Source organism: Podarcis pityusensis, assembly GCF_964106645.2.
Source record: "Podarcis pityusensis genome assembly, chromosome: 8".
In the NCBI taxonomy this organism is placed as follows: domain Eukaryota; kingdom Metazoa; phylum Chordata; class Lepidosauria; order Squamata; family Lacertidae; genus Podarcis; species Podarcis pityusensis.
The window spans coordinates 19,153,533-19,170,598 of NC_138033.1; the positions used below are offsets into that span (position 1 = coordinate 19,153,533).

Here is a 17,066-nt window from a genome sequence, read left to right on the forward strand (position 1 = left end):
TAGCATCGCTCCTTGTGGGAAAGAGGGGCACTGTGGGAAATTAAAATGGCAGCTAGACTCTGCCAGCCAGTGCTGCTTCTCACACAGCTGAGAGTACTACTGATTTTTGCCTGATCATTGCTCATCTTGAGCTGCTTCCTCAACTCTCAAGATCCTGATGTCTGTTTATGCTCCGAAACGACTTGTCTTTGTGTTATTTTATGATGCAGGGCCCAGAAGTAGTGCAATAATTGCAAAAGGGTTGATTTAATCTAATCTAACCAACAGTCTTTAATAACATAATCCACAATGCAAGCATGCAATTAAATCCAAGTAATTGCGGGGGTTTTTTGTATAAGGATTATTCCTATATTAAAATATAGTTTATTGGCCTTTGTTAATATGATTAGATTAGCTTTTTGTGGTTGCTGCATTTTTTTGGTTGTTTCAGCTCAAGTGTACTAGCACATCCAGCCGATTCAGAAATGTGCTCTTTTGCACAATCCTGAAAATCTCTTGTGTGAAGAGAAATGGAGCGTTCCCACCCTTGCCATACATTTAAAGCAAGTTTAAAGCACATGGCTTCCCCCAAAGAATTATGGAAAGTGTAGTTTGGTAAGGTGCTGGGAATGGTATCTCTGCAAGTGGCAAACTACAGCTCCCATTATTCCTTGGGGAAAGCAATGTTGTTTAAATGTACAGCGTGAATGTGATTATAGTGGGTTCTTCACCATTATGTGAGACATCCTTTGCAACTTGTCTTGATTCTTTTCACACAGCAGTTTGGATGCTAATTCAGCCATCAATGTTGTCCTTCTTTTCATGCTTCAGCTGAGTTGTCCGTCCAGGTTTCCTCTCTTTAAGTAGCACATCTAAGCCCCCTGCCACATCTTAAGCAGCATATGTAAGTTTATATTTTTCCTTTACTGTATTAAAGAATAGCCTCATGAACAGTTGCCATAAAAACAGCTGCAAAAGAACTCTGGAGACTGGGAGGTGGGTGAAGCATGTTGGTGATTGTCACATGCACTAGTCAATCAATGCTACCCATAATAGGCTTTTCCCTATTCCAATTGATATCCTTTGAAACACATTTCCTTTTAATTGTTTCCACAGTAGAGACTTTGAAGCCCTGCTGAGATACTGCTCTGCTGCAATAGTGCTACTTCACAATAAAAGGAAATGGGTAATTAAGCCTTCTGCAGAGCACAGAAACTCATTAATCACGTAACAACAACAACAACAACAACAACAACAACAACAACAACAACATGCTGTCCATCTGACAGGGTTGCCCCAGCCATTCAAACATTAAAAGCTTCCCTATACAGGGCTGCCTTCAGAGGTTGTCTAAAAATCAAACAGTTGTTTATTTCCTTGACATTTGAGTGGAGGGCATTCCACAGGGTGTGCAATTCATGAAGTGCAATTCCACAGGGTGTGCAATTCATGAAGGCACTTTTCATCAGTAATTCACAGACACATTGAGGCAATTGGAGATGGAGGAAGCTTCTAATGAAAGGCACAGGAGCCCTAAAATGCCTCAGTAGTTCTAGGTGTGTCCACACTGGATAAGCAGGCACTGCAATTGCAAAGTGGAAATCAGGCCTGAAAAAAGTCACGAGGATGGCCAGGTTACAAAGTGAATGACCCCTGCTGCTGCACTTCAAAAACTTTTTTGACTAATTATATTCAAGATTATATGTAAGGAAAATACATGTATTATATTATAGTACATTTAAAAGAATCAAGCGTCATGCTGTAGTACATCTTGCAGCATAATATTAGAACATAGAATCTTAGAGTTGCAAGGGACCCCAACGGTCATCTAGTCCAACCCCCTGCAATGCAGGAATCTCAGTTAAAGCATCCATGGCAGATGGCCATCCAACCTCTGTTAAAAAATCTCCAAAGAAGGATAGTCCACCACCTCTCGCTGCTGAACAGCTCTTAATGTCAGAAAGTTTTTCCGAAAGTTTAGTCAGAATCTCCTTTCTTGCAACTCGAAGCCATTGGTTCGAGTCCTATGCTCTGGAGCAGGAGAAAACAAACATGCTCCCTCCTCCATGTGACAGCCCTTAAGATATTTGAAGATGGCTATCATATCCCCTCTCAGTCTCCTCTTTTCCAGGCTAAACATACACAGTTCCTTCAAGGCTTCCTTCCATAAGGCTTAGTTTCCAGACCCTTGATCATCAACCTCTGCACACTTTCCAGCTTGTCAACATCCTTTTTAAATTGTGGTGCCCAGAACTGGACACAGTATTCCAAGCATGGTCTAAGGCAGAAGAGAGTGGGACTATTATTTCCCTTGATCTGGACACTATACTTCTGTTGATGCAGCCTAGAATAGCATTCACTTTTTTTGCTGCTGCATCACACTGTTGCCTCATGTGAAGCTTGTGGTCCACCAAGACCCCTAGATCCTTTTCACATGAACTGCTAGTAAGCCAGGTGTCCCCCATCCTATATTTGTGCATCTTCCTGCCTAAGTACAGAATCTTACATTTGTCCCAATTGGCATTCATTTTGTTAGCTGGCGCCCAGTTCTCCAATCTGTTAAGATCATTTTGAATTCTGATTCTGTCTTCTGAGGCATTAGCTACCCCTCCCAGTTGGGTGTCATCTGCAAATTTGATGAGCATCCCCTCAATTCCTTCATCCAAGTCATTTATAAAGATGTTGAACAACAATGGACCCAGGACAGAACCCTGCGGCACCCACTTGTCACTTTTTTCTTCATGATATACATGGTACTTCCTTCTCCCCTTTTATCTCCCACTCCAACCTGTCAAATGCATTATCTATCAGTTTTGGTTTCTCTCGGTTTCTTTTTTTTGCAATCATAAGTACAGTTCTCCAAACTGGTCAGTGAACTCTGTAAAAAAAACCTTCTCAAGAAAATTCGATAGCATTATTTAGTGTATTCCTCCTACTGTACACACTTTTTTTTACAAGCGATTCCGCCTAATATATTTTCCATGTTATTTTCACTGATATATGCATTGTTAAATTTACCCTAGTACAGTATATGCATTTTCATAACACTTTTCTTGGCTGGAGAAGTGCATTGCAAAATTTGGAAAAACGTGAATTTCAAAGGATGACTGTGCTTTGGTTTGCATGTTGCTCCAGGAAGTACAAATTAAGCAGATTCATCTTTGAATGTGAACTGAACTGAATTTCTCCCCCATCCCTAGATGAAAGACAGTGACTAGCCCAAAATGCTGGTGGGGACTCTCTCTCTCTCTCTCTCTCTCTCTCTCTATATATATATATATATAAACACAGGTGTGGAAGTGTGGAGAACTGAATTTAAGATTAGAAGAATGAGAAACCGAGAGAAATCAAAATGGGCAGACTTGCCCATCCCCAGTTGAGGATAATTTTATTATGCTAGCACAGGGATGTAGAATCTGCAGGAGATAAATCTTTCAAACAAATAAATACATTAGCCATGGCATGCAGAAATGCGTGTGCAATCTGAGAAGGCAAACTAGATTTACAGACAGGGAGAGGAAAATAATACTGCCTTACCTTGCTGGATTTTTGTCAGATGTACTGAGATAAATTCCCACAGCCCACATAACACTTTGTGCACAGCTGTGGGCTGCATACTATGTGCTGCATGGTTCATCCAGGGGAAAGATCGTCATTCTCATGCAGATGTTATACGCCACCTAACAACTGAAAACACCCGTATCCCGGCTCTTCTTTCTATTTCCCCACTAAAATATGTATTTATCTTTTTATCTGTTTCATAAAATTTATACACTGCTTGATTGCAAAATAACCTCAAAGCGGTTTACAAAAAAGGTTTTTTTAAAAAACTACCAATAAGAAAAATTAATAGCAGTTATCTGAGACTTTAAGAAAGTTAAAAAACCAATGGACTGCAAAACAGATTAAAACTCGCATCAGCTTCCTAAACACCTTTCTACAGCATCAGCAGGAAACATTTGTGTGACTGTCAAGGCAAGCTAGCCTCCATTGTTTCCTGCTGTGCTCTGGTTGCCTATGGAATTCACACAACCACGAGATGTTACAACGGTCATCATGTTAGATGCCTTCAGATGCCTAGATTTTTTTAAAAAACCACCTCCCCATAATAACGAAGGCGGTGGCTTCTGTGATGGTCACCTTAGCTCTTCTGCATTGCCAGGACCAGGATGAGAAGAAAGTACTTGGCAGGGCAGGATAGCATCACAGCAGGGAGATGTGGGCAACTATATATACTGCGCAAAGGGTGGAACAAATTGTGAACTGGAGGCAGACCTTTTTGGAGATCTTTCTCTCCAGGTGGCCTGATTCCAAGCAGTGCTAGAAAAGGAGCCTGACAACGGTTGCAGGTGCTTTGGAGATCCCACTACACAAAACAGAAGGAGCAGGATTGCTCTGATAGTTGCGCATGGTAAGAAGCCCAAGGGAGTTGCCCTCCTTGTCTAAACATGTGTGATGGATAAACACAGGGCGATTGATCAAGGGAAGATGGGCAGATAAGGCACATTTGACTCATAGCCCAGGCAGCAGCGGCAGCAACCGCAGACGCATCTTCTTACTGCGGAATCTCTGCGGCTGCAAGTGCTTCTTTCCTCCCAGGACCTGCAGGTGACTATGCCTTTGTGTGAGTGAGGTGAGGAGTTGGGGGAAAACCCAAAGGCAGCAAGGCGAACGGTTGAGGGGCCTGTCCAGGCCAGTGCTTTCTTGCGGGTGTATTTTGCGACATGTTCTTGACACAACCGTAGTGCATTAGTAGTGGGCTTATTCTGCTTTTATTCTTTATTCTGAGATGCTTCCCCAATGCCACCATATCATTATTGCTATCTGGAGGGGGCATAGTGCAACAAAAGTGGGTTCAGGGACATTTTCCCTCTTGGATTCCGTCCCCTGTTCTACATAAAGAAAAACTCTGCGGCTTAGAGAGAATAATACTGTTTGAAAAATTCAAGCATTCAAAACATTTGCTGTAATTTCACACTGAGGAATGAATTATCGCTTGGAATAATCCCAAACATACACACAGACACACACACACACACACACACACACACACACAGTAAGATGGCAACTTGTGTGCATTTAACTTTACACACATGGCGAAAAAGGCAGGGAGATTGGAAGGGGGCAGGGTTCTAGGAAAAATGACTTTGAACCCAATGGGCTTTGACCGTAAGCGATTTTGGCTTTAGGTGCAATGCCTGGAACGTAACGCCTGCGTAAGGTGCAGTCTTACTGTGTATAAAATCTTGCTCTTCGCTTAAAAGAGGGTAGAGCAGTCAGGAAAGGCCAACCTGATAGTTAGAGATAATGCAGGACTTTCAAATACATATTTCTGCTATTTGTATAATCAAGGCTGCTGCATCGATGGAAGTGCATCTCTGACAAATAAAACAAAATCAGCATTCTTTATGGATTTCTGCCAAAAGATTCGACATATCCCTTTACTGCAATTTCAAATGATATATTTGGAATAGAGCTGTGACAAAAACGTCCCCCAATTTTTTTTCCAACCATTTGCCAGGGTGGGAGACGAAACTCTTCTGAAAAGTTGTGGTGGATGAGGGGGGAGAGATGTATCTGAAATATTGAGGAGGAGGTTGTTTCTTACTATACTTAATCTTAGGATATTTCCCCTTGTTGTTTTTTTTAACTTTCAGATTTATAGTTAGGTGTAGGCAGATAGGCATGGCATGGCCAGAACGCCTTGGAGGGCCTAATTAATCCCACAAGCCATAGATTCCGTCATGTTAAACCTGCTTGGATTTTGAGATATTCAGGGGTCTCTCTTCTCTCAGTCCTGACGCCCTCTCCGGTATGACTGGAAGGGACGCGGGAAGTGGCTTTCTCGGTAGCTGCGCCCAAACTTGGGAATTCCCACCCTAGATAAGTCAGACCGTCTCCCTCCTTGTTGTCCTTCCACTGGCAAGTGAAGACCTTATTTCAACAGGCTTTTGAGAATGGACTGCTTTTCATGAAAGAGCTGGTTCTATGCTGTCTTTATTGTATATATCTGCATGCTTTTTTTAATAGATATGCTTCATTTTAAAAAATAAAATAATTGTTCCCCCACCCCCATATTTTTAGCTGTTTTTCTTTTATTTGTAAACTGCCTCAAGTACCAGGCAGGATATAAATAGATATAATTTAAAGAAATAGCCTTTGCCACTCAAAACTGAGGGAAGTTCTCTTTGCAGCCACTTTCCAGAGGCACTTCTTGGGATATCTGGGGAGTTATAGCATGTTGCATCGCTTTGTGTCGCTCCCAAGGCATTTTGGGGTTTGTGGTCAGTGGAAAGCGGTGCCAGGCTCTCCCAACAGCTTCCTGTCCACTGCAGAAGTGGCAAATCACTTCCCAAAATTTTTCATGGGGAAATGCCCCCCCCCCCCCATTTTTCACAGGGAGGGGCAAAATGTATTTTTGAAAAGAGAAGGGATCTCATCTCAGCTTTGCTTTGGAATTGAATCCTCTTTTCTGCTTCCAGCATTTTGATATTTATAAGACTGACCTCAACCCACCCACGATCCTGACCCCTTACTCAGAGCTTTCCCTGTTTGTATTTAATGTCTTCTTCCTTTCCTTTCTTTGTGGGCCTTTCTGGAAATCGTGTTTGACTCATCAGCCTTCACTCAACGGGCCCCACTAGCGCTTCCATGGTGTGGGGATCTTAGGCTGGTATTCAAAGCTAGTCCTACTCAGAGCAGACCTGCTGGTGTTAATGAACTTGGTCTCATTCATTTCCCTTGGGTCTACTCTTGAGTAGGGCTGCAGTGACTACAGTCCTTAGATGTCCTGCCCTGTAATCTTTAATTCATCTGCTGAGAAAGAGTGATTAAAAAAAATGTTGTCAGGGTTTGCAAGTGTTCCCTTCCAATCTTTCTTTCTTTCTTTCTTTCTTTCTTTCTTCCTTCCTTCCTTCCTTCCTTCCTTCCTTCCTTCCTTTCTTAGGTGGCCAGGGGGTCTCATTGTTCAGAGGACAAACACAGAGCCAGATGTGGTTTGGCTCAATAGTCGGTGGCTCCTCCTCCTGCTGCTGCCACTGCTGGCTGGGGGCAGCTTATTCCGTCTTTTCCTTGCACATCAGGAAGAGCGGGAGGATGGAGATAGCCAGTCACTGGGGCCTCGCTGCCACCACGTTCAGTTCCACACACCCTAGCTTTGCACCTCAGGACATCGTGTCATGTCATGCACGTGACATCAGGACATCATGTCAGGCCCCCACAATGTTTTTGAGACGCTGACGCCTCTGCATCCTACATTTCTTCCGTTATGAAACCCAGCGAAGCATAGATGTGTTTCCCAGGAGGTTGCCCATCAAGGCACTGTTCAGACCCAGACCCAACTAGCTTTTCTGCAAGGTTGTGGCTTCATGTATGGGGTGCGGGTCTTTCCTGGTTTTTACCCTCCAAATGCTATGCATTGCTTCTTGTTTTTAGCAGTGGAACACGTCTCTCCCAGTTGGAAAGAAACTTTGACACACTTCTGGCAGAAGGCTAGTCCTACTCCTTTGCATTAAGTTGGGATGGGGATGCAGGGCCATTAAAACAACACCCCATTGAGGGCAGTAGTGCTACTTCAGTAGCAGCAATGGGGAAAGCTATTAGGGTGGTCTTTAAAGGATCCCTGCCTCTGTCCCTTCTTTCTCTCCAAATTCAGATGTGTGAATTGATGCTCACACTTTGTAATTAGTGCCTTGCTCTGGAGCACAGTGATGATAAGATAACTGGACTGAAGCCAAAGAATTCAGATATAATGCAAGCAATTCAATTTAGCCGGGTTGTAGATCAGACTGTGTTTACCTGGTAGTGTTGACGTTCTTTTGTATTTAAGCCAAGACAGCTGCAAAGTCATGGGGGCCCAGAAGTTGCTAGAATCATTCAGCTCGCCATTCGGAAGCATGGCAAAATCACCTTAACCTCAGTCTCTGCTGGAGGAGCCAGCTCAGACTGGCATAGTAAGAACCATGCCAGGACCAAGGGTCGCAGTCAAGAGTTTCCTTCCTCCTGATTCCAGGGGCTGAGCATCAGCAGGCTGGTTGTGTGGGCGGGTGCAGAACCCACATAACTGGATCCTTCTGCTTCTAGACAATGTCAAGGAAGGTGGGGCCAGCTTGGATTTAAGGGTGATGAATTCGGTGACAATAAACTGCTTTCGATCCAACAGCACCGCCAACAACAAGACAGACACATGCAGGTGGCATCTACTCCCTGCAGGGCCATGAGGCTTCTGGCGATGGTGGTTCTTCTGCTGACTCTTACAGGTAGGGAAGTATCACCTGGGCATACGGCTGAAAGTATGGCTTGAAGATCAGGGGTGAGTGCATGTCCTTCCTTCATATTTCCAAAAATGGTCCTGAGGAGATAGGAAAATGGCATGCTTTCTGCAGCAAAGCACCGCCGCTGGTGCCCCTCTGTAGAGTACCCTCCTTTGTCCTTCTTACCTGGCATGCATCATCGTTTGCTTGTTTTTTTAGGCACCAGGCAAAGAAGACCTTTTTGTTCTCCCAAGTTCTCTCCCACATCACTTTTAGTGCTTTTACAACCTTCTAAAGGCTGCTGGACTCCAACTCCCATCAGCCCCAGCCTAGTTAATGACTGGGAATGATGGGAGTTGTAGTTCATCAACATCTGGAGGGTGGCCAGTTCCTCATCCCTATTTTATACCTTTGCACTTAATTATTCCTGTCATTTGCTTCAAATTTGTTCTTAATTGCTGTGCTTGCATTGGCTTTAGCTGTTTAGAGTTTTTTAAAAATAATTGTTTTTTGGAGGGTGATATCATGTAAACTTTGCATTGTATTTTGTCATCAACCCAAATGATGATGATTAATACCCCAGCCACTCTGGGCAGCTCCCAGCAGAATAGTAAAAACATGATAAAACATTAAAAACCTCCCTATACAGGGCTGCTTTCAGATGTCTTCTAAATGTTATGTAATTACTCATCTCCTTAACATCAGATGAGAGGGCATTTCACAGGGCGGGTGCCACAACCAAGAAGGCCCTCTGCCTGGTTCCCTGGAACTTTGCTTCTCGCAGTGAGGGAACCACCAGAAAGCCCTCAGAGGAAGAAGGCCTCAGTATCTGGGCTGAGCGAACTCGGGGCTCATCCAGACTTCATTTTCTGCCGCATTTCTAGGCACAGGTTCGAGCTTTAAAGCTCCTTCTCTGAGCACTTTTTTCTTTTGCCCCAGTGTTTCCCCCGTGAAAATCCGCTGAATCAGACCAAATTGCTGTTAGTTCCAATTCAGCTTTAAGGAGCAGGTTTTCCCAGGGAAAACAGTGTTGCAAAAAATAAAAGTGGTTGGACTTTGAGCTTTAAGGTGCATATCTGTGCTTAGCAAACATGAGGCAAAACGGGCGTGTGGATGAGCCTTTATGGTTATGAAGGCGGTGTTCCATAAATGTAATAGATAAATAGATTCTGAAGCACTGCCATAGGATTTCTATACATTCATCTGGGTCGGGGATCAGGGACGTCAAACCTGGTGACTCAGTGTGGTCTATCCAAGCCCTGGGACTTTCTACAGGTCATGTCCCTCTCGCTAACCCTGCTCCTGGAGGGCTTTTGGCTGACCTGGTTGTGTCCTTGCTTGCCCGGATGAAGAGAAGCATGCGTAGAGGGAAGTGCAGAAACAGCTGACTTTTGCAAGGCTGGAAAAATTGCCCTCTACACAAAACACAGGGTCGCATCTGTAACTCCACCCACTTTCACCTTTGGCCCCAACCACCAGCAGCATAATGGCCTACATGGAAGGCTGCCCATGGGGGAATGCAGACCTCAGGCTGAAAGAGGTTCCTCTCTCTTTTAACCAAGCTGGGCTGGTGGCTGGGATCCTTGCCGCTTAGCCAGTGTGACATCGCTAGGTATGGTGGAAGCTATCTCTCACCTTAGCTGGTTTTCCTCTGCAGTTGCTGCGCAGGATGAGTCGCGGATCATCGGGGGCCAAGACTGCACCCTAGGCGAACAGCGCTACCAGGTTGTCCTCTCCAATAGCAAGAGAAATGGACCAGATATTCTGTGCGGAGGCGTTCTGATAGACAAGTACTGGGTTCTTACCGCTGCTCACTGTAACCAACAGGGGTAAGGAAACTCAAGATTGCTGATCCTGGGAGAAGGGCAAGGTGGGAAGGGCTTTGGGGTTATTAGCATCTCTGGAGCGGTTTTAATGTTGCATTGTAGCCATTGTTGCAGAAATGGAAGGTGTATCTTGCAGGGGAGCTTTCTGTTCACTTCCTTCCCTCCGCAACCCTCTTAATTGCCCCTCCTACTGCGGTACCATACAACTCAGCCCACAATGTTCTCCTGTTCTTATTATTAAATAGGTATCAGACTGCGACCTGAGATGTCTAGGAAGTTTGCAGGTAGACAATCCTGTAAATACACAAAATCTAACCCACCCACCCCAAAAAAATAATTGTCCAAGGGGATCTTGGATGAACTTTTCCCCACTATCGGTTTCCTATACATACATAAACACAGCAGGTATTGCTCCAGAAGCCATCTTGTGGTTGTAAAATGGAACGGTGGGACTTTCAGGGCTTTAATCTCAGACGAGTGAGTGGGAAGGAAAATGGTTTTTAGGTGCGTGTGACACTCCAGTGGTCTCAGATCTTGGCTGCATTTGGATGGTCATGCCTTAGGAACCCTTCAATGAAATGTGAAAATATCCAATCAAACCATAGTTTCCTATGTTGCCCAAACCGAGAAACTATGCAACAAGCTGGGATATTAAACCACAGTTTAATATCCTGGCTTAAACAAAAGCTCTTAAGTATAGTATTCTGCTCTGAATTAAAAGGAAATCATGTTTAATTGGTGGCTTCTGGATGCTATGAAGAGGAGAGAGAGGGAGCTGCATTGTTTTGCTTCTTTTTTTTTTACACCTCAGCCTAAATGTGGCTGCTGTTATCCTATATGCCTGGAATTAAGTTCTATTGAAGTAAATAGACCTTCTTTCTAGTGCAATGGGTGAGGTGACAAGACCACCCCCATCCCCCAACCAGGTACAAGATTGAAGGTTTGATAGGAGATCCACTGTTCCATCCAGACTAACCCTCTAAATCGCCTAAACTCATAACAATGTATAAAAAGATTTATAGGCCGCTTAATGGCAAAACTCTCTAAGAAAAGTGTAAAAAAACAACAACAAAGTATACACACAATAAAACAAGTAAAAACAAAGATGACTATGAGAAACATAGATGACTAAATTATATGCCTGAGTAGGCTTGTTAAAATACAAAAGGTGTTGGCTACAATGTAGCCAGGGTGTGCATGCACACACACACACACACACATATATATATATTCCATTCTGTTATTTAATGTGGATAGTAGCTTCCTGTAACTATTAATTGTTCATACTGTTAGGTTGTTGTTGGTAAAATAGAAAGGAGAATTCCCTGGATGCCTAGATCCAGGTTTGGGGCAAGTAATCTTTGATGAGAGGGCCCCAGCAGAGATTTGAAATAACAAAACATGCGGCAAAACAAAGCATGGAAATATAGGCTATTAAGACTTTTAAAATATCCCCTTCTATGTTTCTTCTAAAGCTCCCAACTTCCCTTAGCATAGAAAGAAATCACACATTTGGTAAGTTTAAAATTGTTTACTTACAAACTCTTCAAAGGTCGGATTCATGAGTTTGTCTACACAGCAGCAAGAAAAGACAGGCAGCAAACCTTAGGCTAGTTTCAAAGTGGTAAATGTTTCTAAGTTATTTGTATAGAAACACAAAGATGGTTTACTAAGGCTGTGTGGTCTAAGCTTGCAACATCCAGCTTAGACATCCTTACTGGTAGGTTCACATGGAGGAAAGTGGGAGAACAAAGAGTTTGGTAATCTGTGCTCCCAAGGTGATGGAGAGTGACCTAGCTAAGCCTGTCAGGACAACTTACTCTATGGTCTTAACCCCTTCATGTATTAAGCACATTGGTTATATGAGGCTGATTTATCCCACACACGTGACGTTTTCTTTCCAATCACTATCTTCTCATACCTTCCCCTCCTTCAATCCAGATTTTCTCATAACAGGGATGCTCTGAAAAGGGAAAGGCATAAGGAGATCTGGGCAGAGGGAGGGGGAAGTGTGGGGAGGCAGTGATTTGGAGGAAAACATCATGTGGACAATGGAGAATTAATAGAGGCACAGGAAGCTTGCTTATACACTTCAAACAGTATGGATGAGACTACATACAAAGAACAGCTGTACGTGGCATAATCTTTGATTTATTGGGATCAGCTGACAGCCGTAGAATATGCCATCCTCTATACTAATCTGTCATAAACAAGAGCAGAAATGTGAGAGCGAGAGCATACACGTCAGAGCGAGGAGGGTCTGACAATTAACCAGGAAGATGATGCCATCATTCCTGCTCTGAAAAAAATGCCCTTCCTCTTCACCACATTCCTACTCTGCTACACCTTGGTCAAAAAGGATGATGAAGCATTTGGAAGACAAGTCTTGCAGGAAACGGTTTACAGAAGACCTCACCATGTTTACCTTGGAGAGGGAAGAGGATTATCGTTTCCTAAGACGCTACCATAAAGGGAGGGTGACTCTTTTAGCCTTTTAGCTGGTTACCCACAAGGAGACAAGAAGTCTTGGCGCCATACCTTCCTCCCCTATTGCCTCACTGGAGGGCCTTCCATGAGTCAGTGTTATTTAGTGCTCAGATACTTCATGTGTATGTAGTCATCAGGTAATCTGGACAGAACAGTAATCAGAGCTGTAATCTTGCAGATCATCTTGTAAACTGAGCAATTTTTTTTAAAAAGTTCCTTACTCATGGAAATGACTCAAAGCAACCTATAAACACATTTCTCATGAGCCTGCCCCAACAGCAACAGCGGTCCAAGGAAGAAGGATCCAGAAACTTTCTCACTTAACAAACATCCTTAAAAAGCACTTGTCTTCCTCTCCCCATGGAAAATATATCCTTATAGTTTCATATTTTTTTTTAAAAAAAGTGACTCTCATTAGGTTTTTCAGTAATGAAGTCTGAAGTTCCACTTTATTCATTATTATTATTATTGATTTGTTAAATTTGCATCCTGCCTTTCCTACAAGGAGCTTTATTTTATCCTCACAACAATTCAGTGAGGTTGTTTGGCGGGAAGACACTTCGCTTCATGGCTGATTTGGGATTTGAAACCTGTAAATACCACACCAGGCTTGTGTTACCTTTGGATAAATCTGTCTATTTCTCTATCCCATGGGAGAGGAGGGGGAGAAGGTGTGGTGGTGAAACACTGGTACTGAACACATTACTTTGTGGGAGAACTGTATTGCAAAATCTGGAGGAAAATGAATTTTGAGGGATGACTCTGTTTTGGTCGGTGCGTTGTTTCAAAAACTACAAATCAAGTAGATTTGCCTTTGAATGTGAACTAAACCAAACATGCCCACCTTTCATTAGATGCCAGGGGTGGACACCCACCCTTCTTCCCATTCTGAGCAGAGGAGAAGTGCAAAGAGTTTCTCTCTGTGAACAAGAGGCCACCATTTTGTGTTATGCGACACACCAGCACGGCAGCCATTTTGTAATTGACACTAGATTATCTCCAAGATCTCTTCCAGCTCTGATTCTGGGGTGTTATGGAAAGGTCAAGTGATTATCCCATTATTGTGGTTGAAATGCTTCCTCTCTGAGGTTCAGTGCCCTGTGATTTAAATTTTCATGGAGAACAGGCCTACTCCTCTCTGTGGCATAGCTGTCAACATTTCCCTTTTTTTAAGGGAAATTCCCTTATTCTGAATAGGATTCCTTAAAAGAAAAGGGAAAAGTCGACAGCTATGCTTCGTGGCTGGCCACGTCTACAAGAGGTGGCTGCTCTGCAAGACAGGACGGAGGTCTAGATGGGTCTTTGGAATGGTTTAGCAGGACTCTTCTTAGATTTATGTTCTTACGGCTTTTCTTTCTTTTCTTTTTCTCCTCCCCCTCTCCTTCCTGTTCTCATCCTATGCAGGGTCATCCACACAAGGATGGGTGATCGCAGCCTCAGGGCGAACGAGGGCTCGGAGCAGTGCATCACATCTGCACAGAAATTCCCACACCCCAACTACAATCCCACCACACATGATAGCGACATCATGTTGATACGACTGAGCAATCCCGCCTTCATCAATGAATATGTCAGGCCTATTCAGCTGGCTACCCAATGTGTTCAGCCGAACACTCGGTGCCAGGTGTCAGGCTGGGGGACCACGACAACCCCTCAATGTACAGTAGATAATTTTCAATACATACCAGGGGCATGGATGTGGTGGGTGTAGAGTTGATGGCCGCAGCCTGCTCATGCAGTCTCCATCGCCACATTTTCCACCTGCACAAAGCATTATACCTCCCCGCTATTTCTCATTTGTATTTTCTCTCTGTCTTTTGCGCAACTTTTAAATTTTCACCCTAATTGTCACGCCCTGCCCCAGATCTCCAAGTATTTCAACGTCTGTCGCCCAGTTTCGTTTTGTTTCTAAGAATAATCATCAGTTAATCACTGGGGTTCATTAAATGTGTGGAAATTTGCATGTGGGTAGAAAAACGAAAGTAAGCAGCATACTTTATAAATTATGCATGACGCTGAAGAGGTATTCTCCTAATAGGGGGATTCCCTCTTGAGAGCATTCCATCCTACGATTGTCTCTTAAGATGCATTCCCTCCAAGATGCATTCCATCTAGAGAGAAAAAGTATTCTTTTCCAGGAGTCCTCCTTAAAAGAGGAGGCATCCCATTCTGTGATTCCCTCTTAAGCTGAAGAGGCATTTTTAACCTATGTGAAAGTAAAGTGTGGTGCCTCTTTTAAGATGGTGGTTGTCATCTGCAGGTTTTTTAATTAATATGTGTAGTTTTTAAAAATGAAAAATATGCTGGGTGGTTTTTTTAGTAAATTAAACTTTTTCTTCATCGAGTAAACTAATGGATCAATTAGCCACAGCGCTAATTATTTCCCTTTCATATCTTCTGCTATAGCCATTCTCTCATATTTCAGAGTGCTTCCAGTCACGAAGGGGTTATTTCAGTGCTGTTAAAGAGTCCAGATTCAAATTTACCCAATGCAAAAAACAAAACAAAAAATCCTTCTTGGTGTGAGGCTCTGATTTGCTTTGCTTCCCAATTTCAGTTATAGTTTTTGAGGGTCATCAAAGTCTCCAACTCGCCATCTTGGTACCAAGTACCCTCTGGCTCTTGACGTTATCAGTCATCTGCCCTAGGTATGCAGAAGAAAAAAGAGAACCAATATCCTGACTGATCTTCAGAAGAGAATGCCAGCATTCCCTTTTAGGGAAATTGCAAATATATATATATATATATATATATATATATATATATATATATATGTATGTATATATGGAACAAATTAGCATGCCCTGTGTAGTCCTGCAAAATGGGTTGTGTTCAATGTTAGTCCTCTACTCAGAGTAGACCCACTGATATTAATGGCTATGATGAACTTCGGTTCATTAATTTTGATGGGTCCAGTCTAAGTAGAAATTGGTTGGATGCAGTCCAATGTGTTTATTTACCTGTATACAGGCAAGTGGAGCTTCAACATTAAACTACCAGCTACACCAAACATCCAAAGTTTCACTGCTCCAGATCTCCTGGCCTGCATCTATATATTTATTTGCTTGAAGTTAACAGAACACGATGACTAACAATCAAAACCAACAGTTATTTATATTTTTGAAAGTTGCTTGTTCACTATGCCTCTTGAAATATTATAACCACATTGAGCATGGTGGCTCCTGAGATCAAGCAGGTTCTTGCCTGCGTTCGGATACAGTTGGATGCCATCTTGAAACAAGGCTGAATCTTCGGAAACTGCATTGATTTTAACCCCTGATTTCAAAACTGCTCTGATTATTTGGTTTCTTACCATTCCCGAGTAATGCCATATAGGAAGTCGATAGTGAAATATAAAACGATCCACGGGTCAACTTAGGCTGGGGCTCATGATAAAAGTGGTGGCTTTTTCTCCAGTGTCGCCAGCACCTCCATAAAACCATCGGTGTTCTTTGTTTGCAGCACAGTTTCCTGACATCCTGCAGTGTGCCCAGGTCTACACAATTTCAAATGAAGAGTGCAACCAGGCATACCCCAATGGTATCACAGAAAACATGTTGTGTGCTGGTGTGAGCGGAGGCGGCGTAGACTCCTGCCAGGTGAGAGGCTTTCCCCTATTGGGCAAAACCCCCCACAAAATAATAAAGATGTTTACCAGAACACCAGATCAAAGCAGTTTCAGGTGGTCCATACTTGGGCCCTTCAAAATGGCGCACAACGTCATCTTCCACCCCTGGTGCCCACCAAGGCCCCTGTCATTTTGGGGAGGAGAAGCTGAGGGAGTTTTGGCTTTCCTTGTTGTTGTTGTCCTTTTCTCGTTGCTTTATCTTTTGATTCAGGAGTTTGGGATATAAATAGTCTAAATAAGTATGTGAATAATTCTGCTCGGCAGGGCGACTCCGGTGGGCCCCTGGTGTGCAACGGGAAACTTGAAGGCATCGTCTCGTGGGGGATGCAGATCTGCGCACAGTCTGGCAAGCCCGGGGTCTACACAAAAATCTGCCGATTCACCGACTGGATTCAGAGTGTCATACGGAACAACTCAGTCAACCGTGCTGCAGACACTTGTTAGTGCCATGGGGAGATGCTACCGCCCTGGGACCTTGATCTCAAAATAAAGATAAGAAAGCCGAGATTTATTGCCATATTCTACCAGCCATTGGGAGGGGTCGCTATTGTGCTGTGGCATTGTCTCTCCTTGGATTCCCTAGCGCTTTGTGTGCCTCAAAGTTATTTACGTACAAAAAGGACCCACAAAAAAATGTTGCCGTGTGTGGAGTGCTCCCTCTTCAGGATTCTAGCCACTTCATCCCTTTCCCTCTTCGCCCCAGTTGTGTTGCCCTCAACAGGCAGTTGTCATTCCACATTTATGGAGCATGCTCAGTCCTCAATGAGCTCGGGGTGGCAATAGGGTTTATCTATTTTAATACGACTAAGCTACCTTTCTGGACCAAGTTCGCACAAGGCAGAGAACAACATACAAGCATAAAATGACAATGCCGTTATAATAAAACTTTGCCAT

At 43.4% G+C, this 17,066-nt stretch overlaps 1 protein-coding gene across 4 annotated transcripts; it reads left to right on the forward strand.

Moving 5' to 3' along the window:
• The first annotated feature begins 4,367 nt into the window (after window positions 1-4,367).
• Window positions 4,368-16,677, forward strand: LOC308484355 (trypsin-like). Of its 4 annotated transcripts, none has more exons than XM_081019246.1 (6): window positions 4,368-4,390; window positions 8,141-8,237; window positions 9,889-10,060; window positions 13,949-14,202; window positions 16,007-16,143; window positions 16,437-16,677. In XM_081019246.1, the coding sequence occupies exons 1-6, from the start codon at window positions 4,388-4,390 to the stop codon at window positions 16,614-16,616; spliced, it is 843 nt and encodes a 280-aa protein (XP_080875372.1). In that variant the 5' UTR covers window positions 4,368-4,387; the 3' UTR covers window positions 16,617-16,677. The 4 variants fall into 4 exon arrangements, with proteins under 4 accessions (XP_080875372.1, XP_080875373.1, XP_080875374.1 ...); XM_081019247.1 differs by lacking the exon at window positions 4,368-4,390 and adding an exon at window positions 4,438-4,587; XM_081019248.1 differs by lacking the exon at window positions 4,368-4,390 and adding an exon at window positions 4,482-4,612.
• Window positions 16,678-17,066: the final 389 nt, after the last annotated feature.

Coding starts and splice junctions, on each gene's coding strand:
- LOC308484355 (XM_081019246.1), top strand. Junction 10,061..13,948: donor GCTCACTGTAACCAACAGGG/GTAAGGAAACTC, acceptor CATCCTATGCAG/GGTCATCCACACAAGGATGG. Junction 14,203..16,006: donor GACCACGACAACCCCTCAAT/GTACAGTAGATA, acceptor CTTTGTTTGCAG/CACAGTTTCCTGACATCCTG.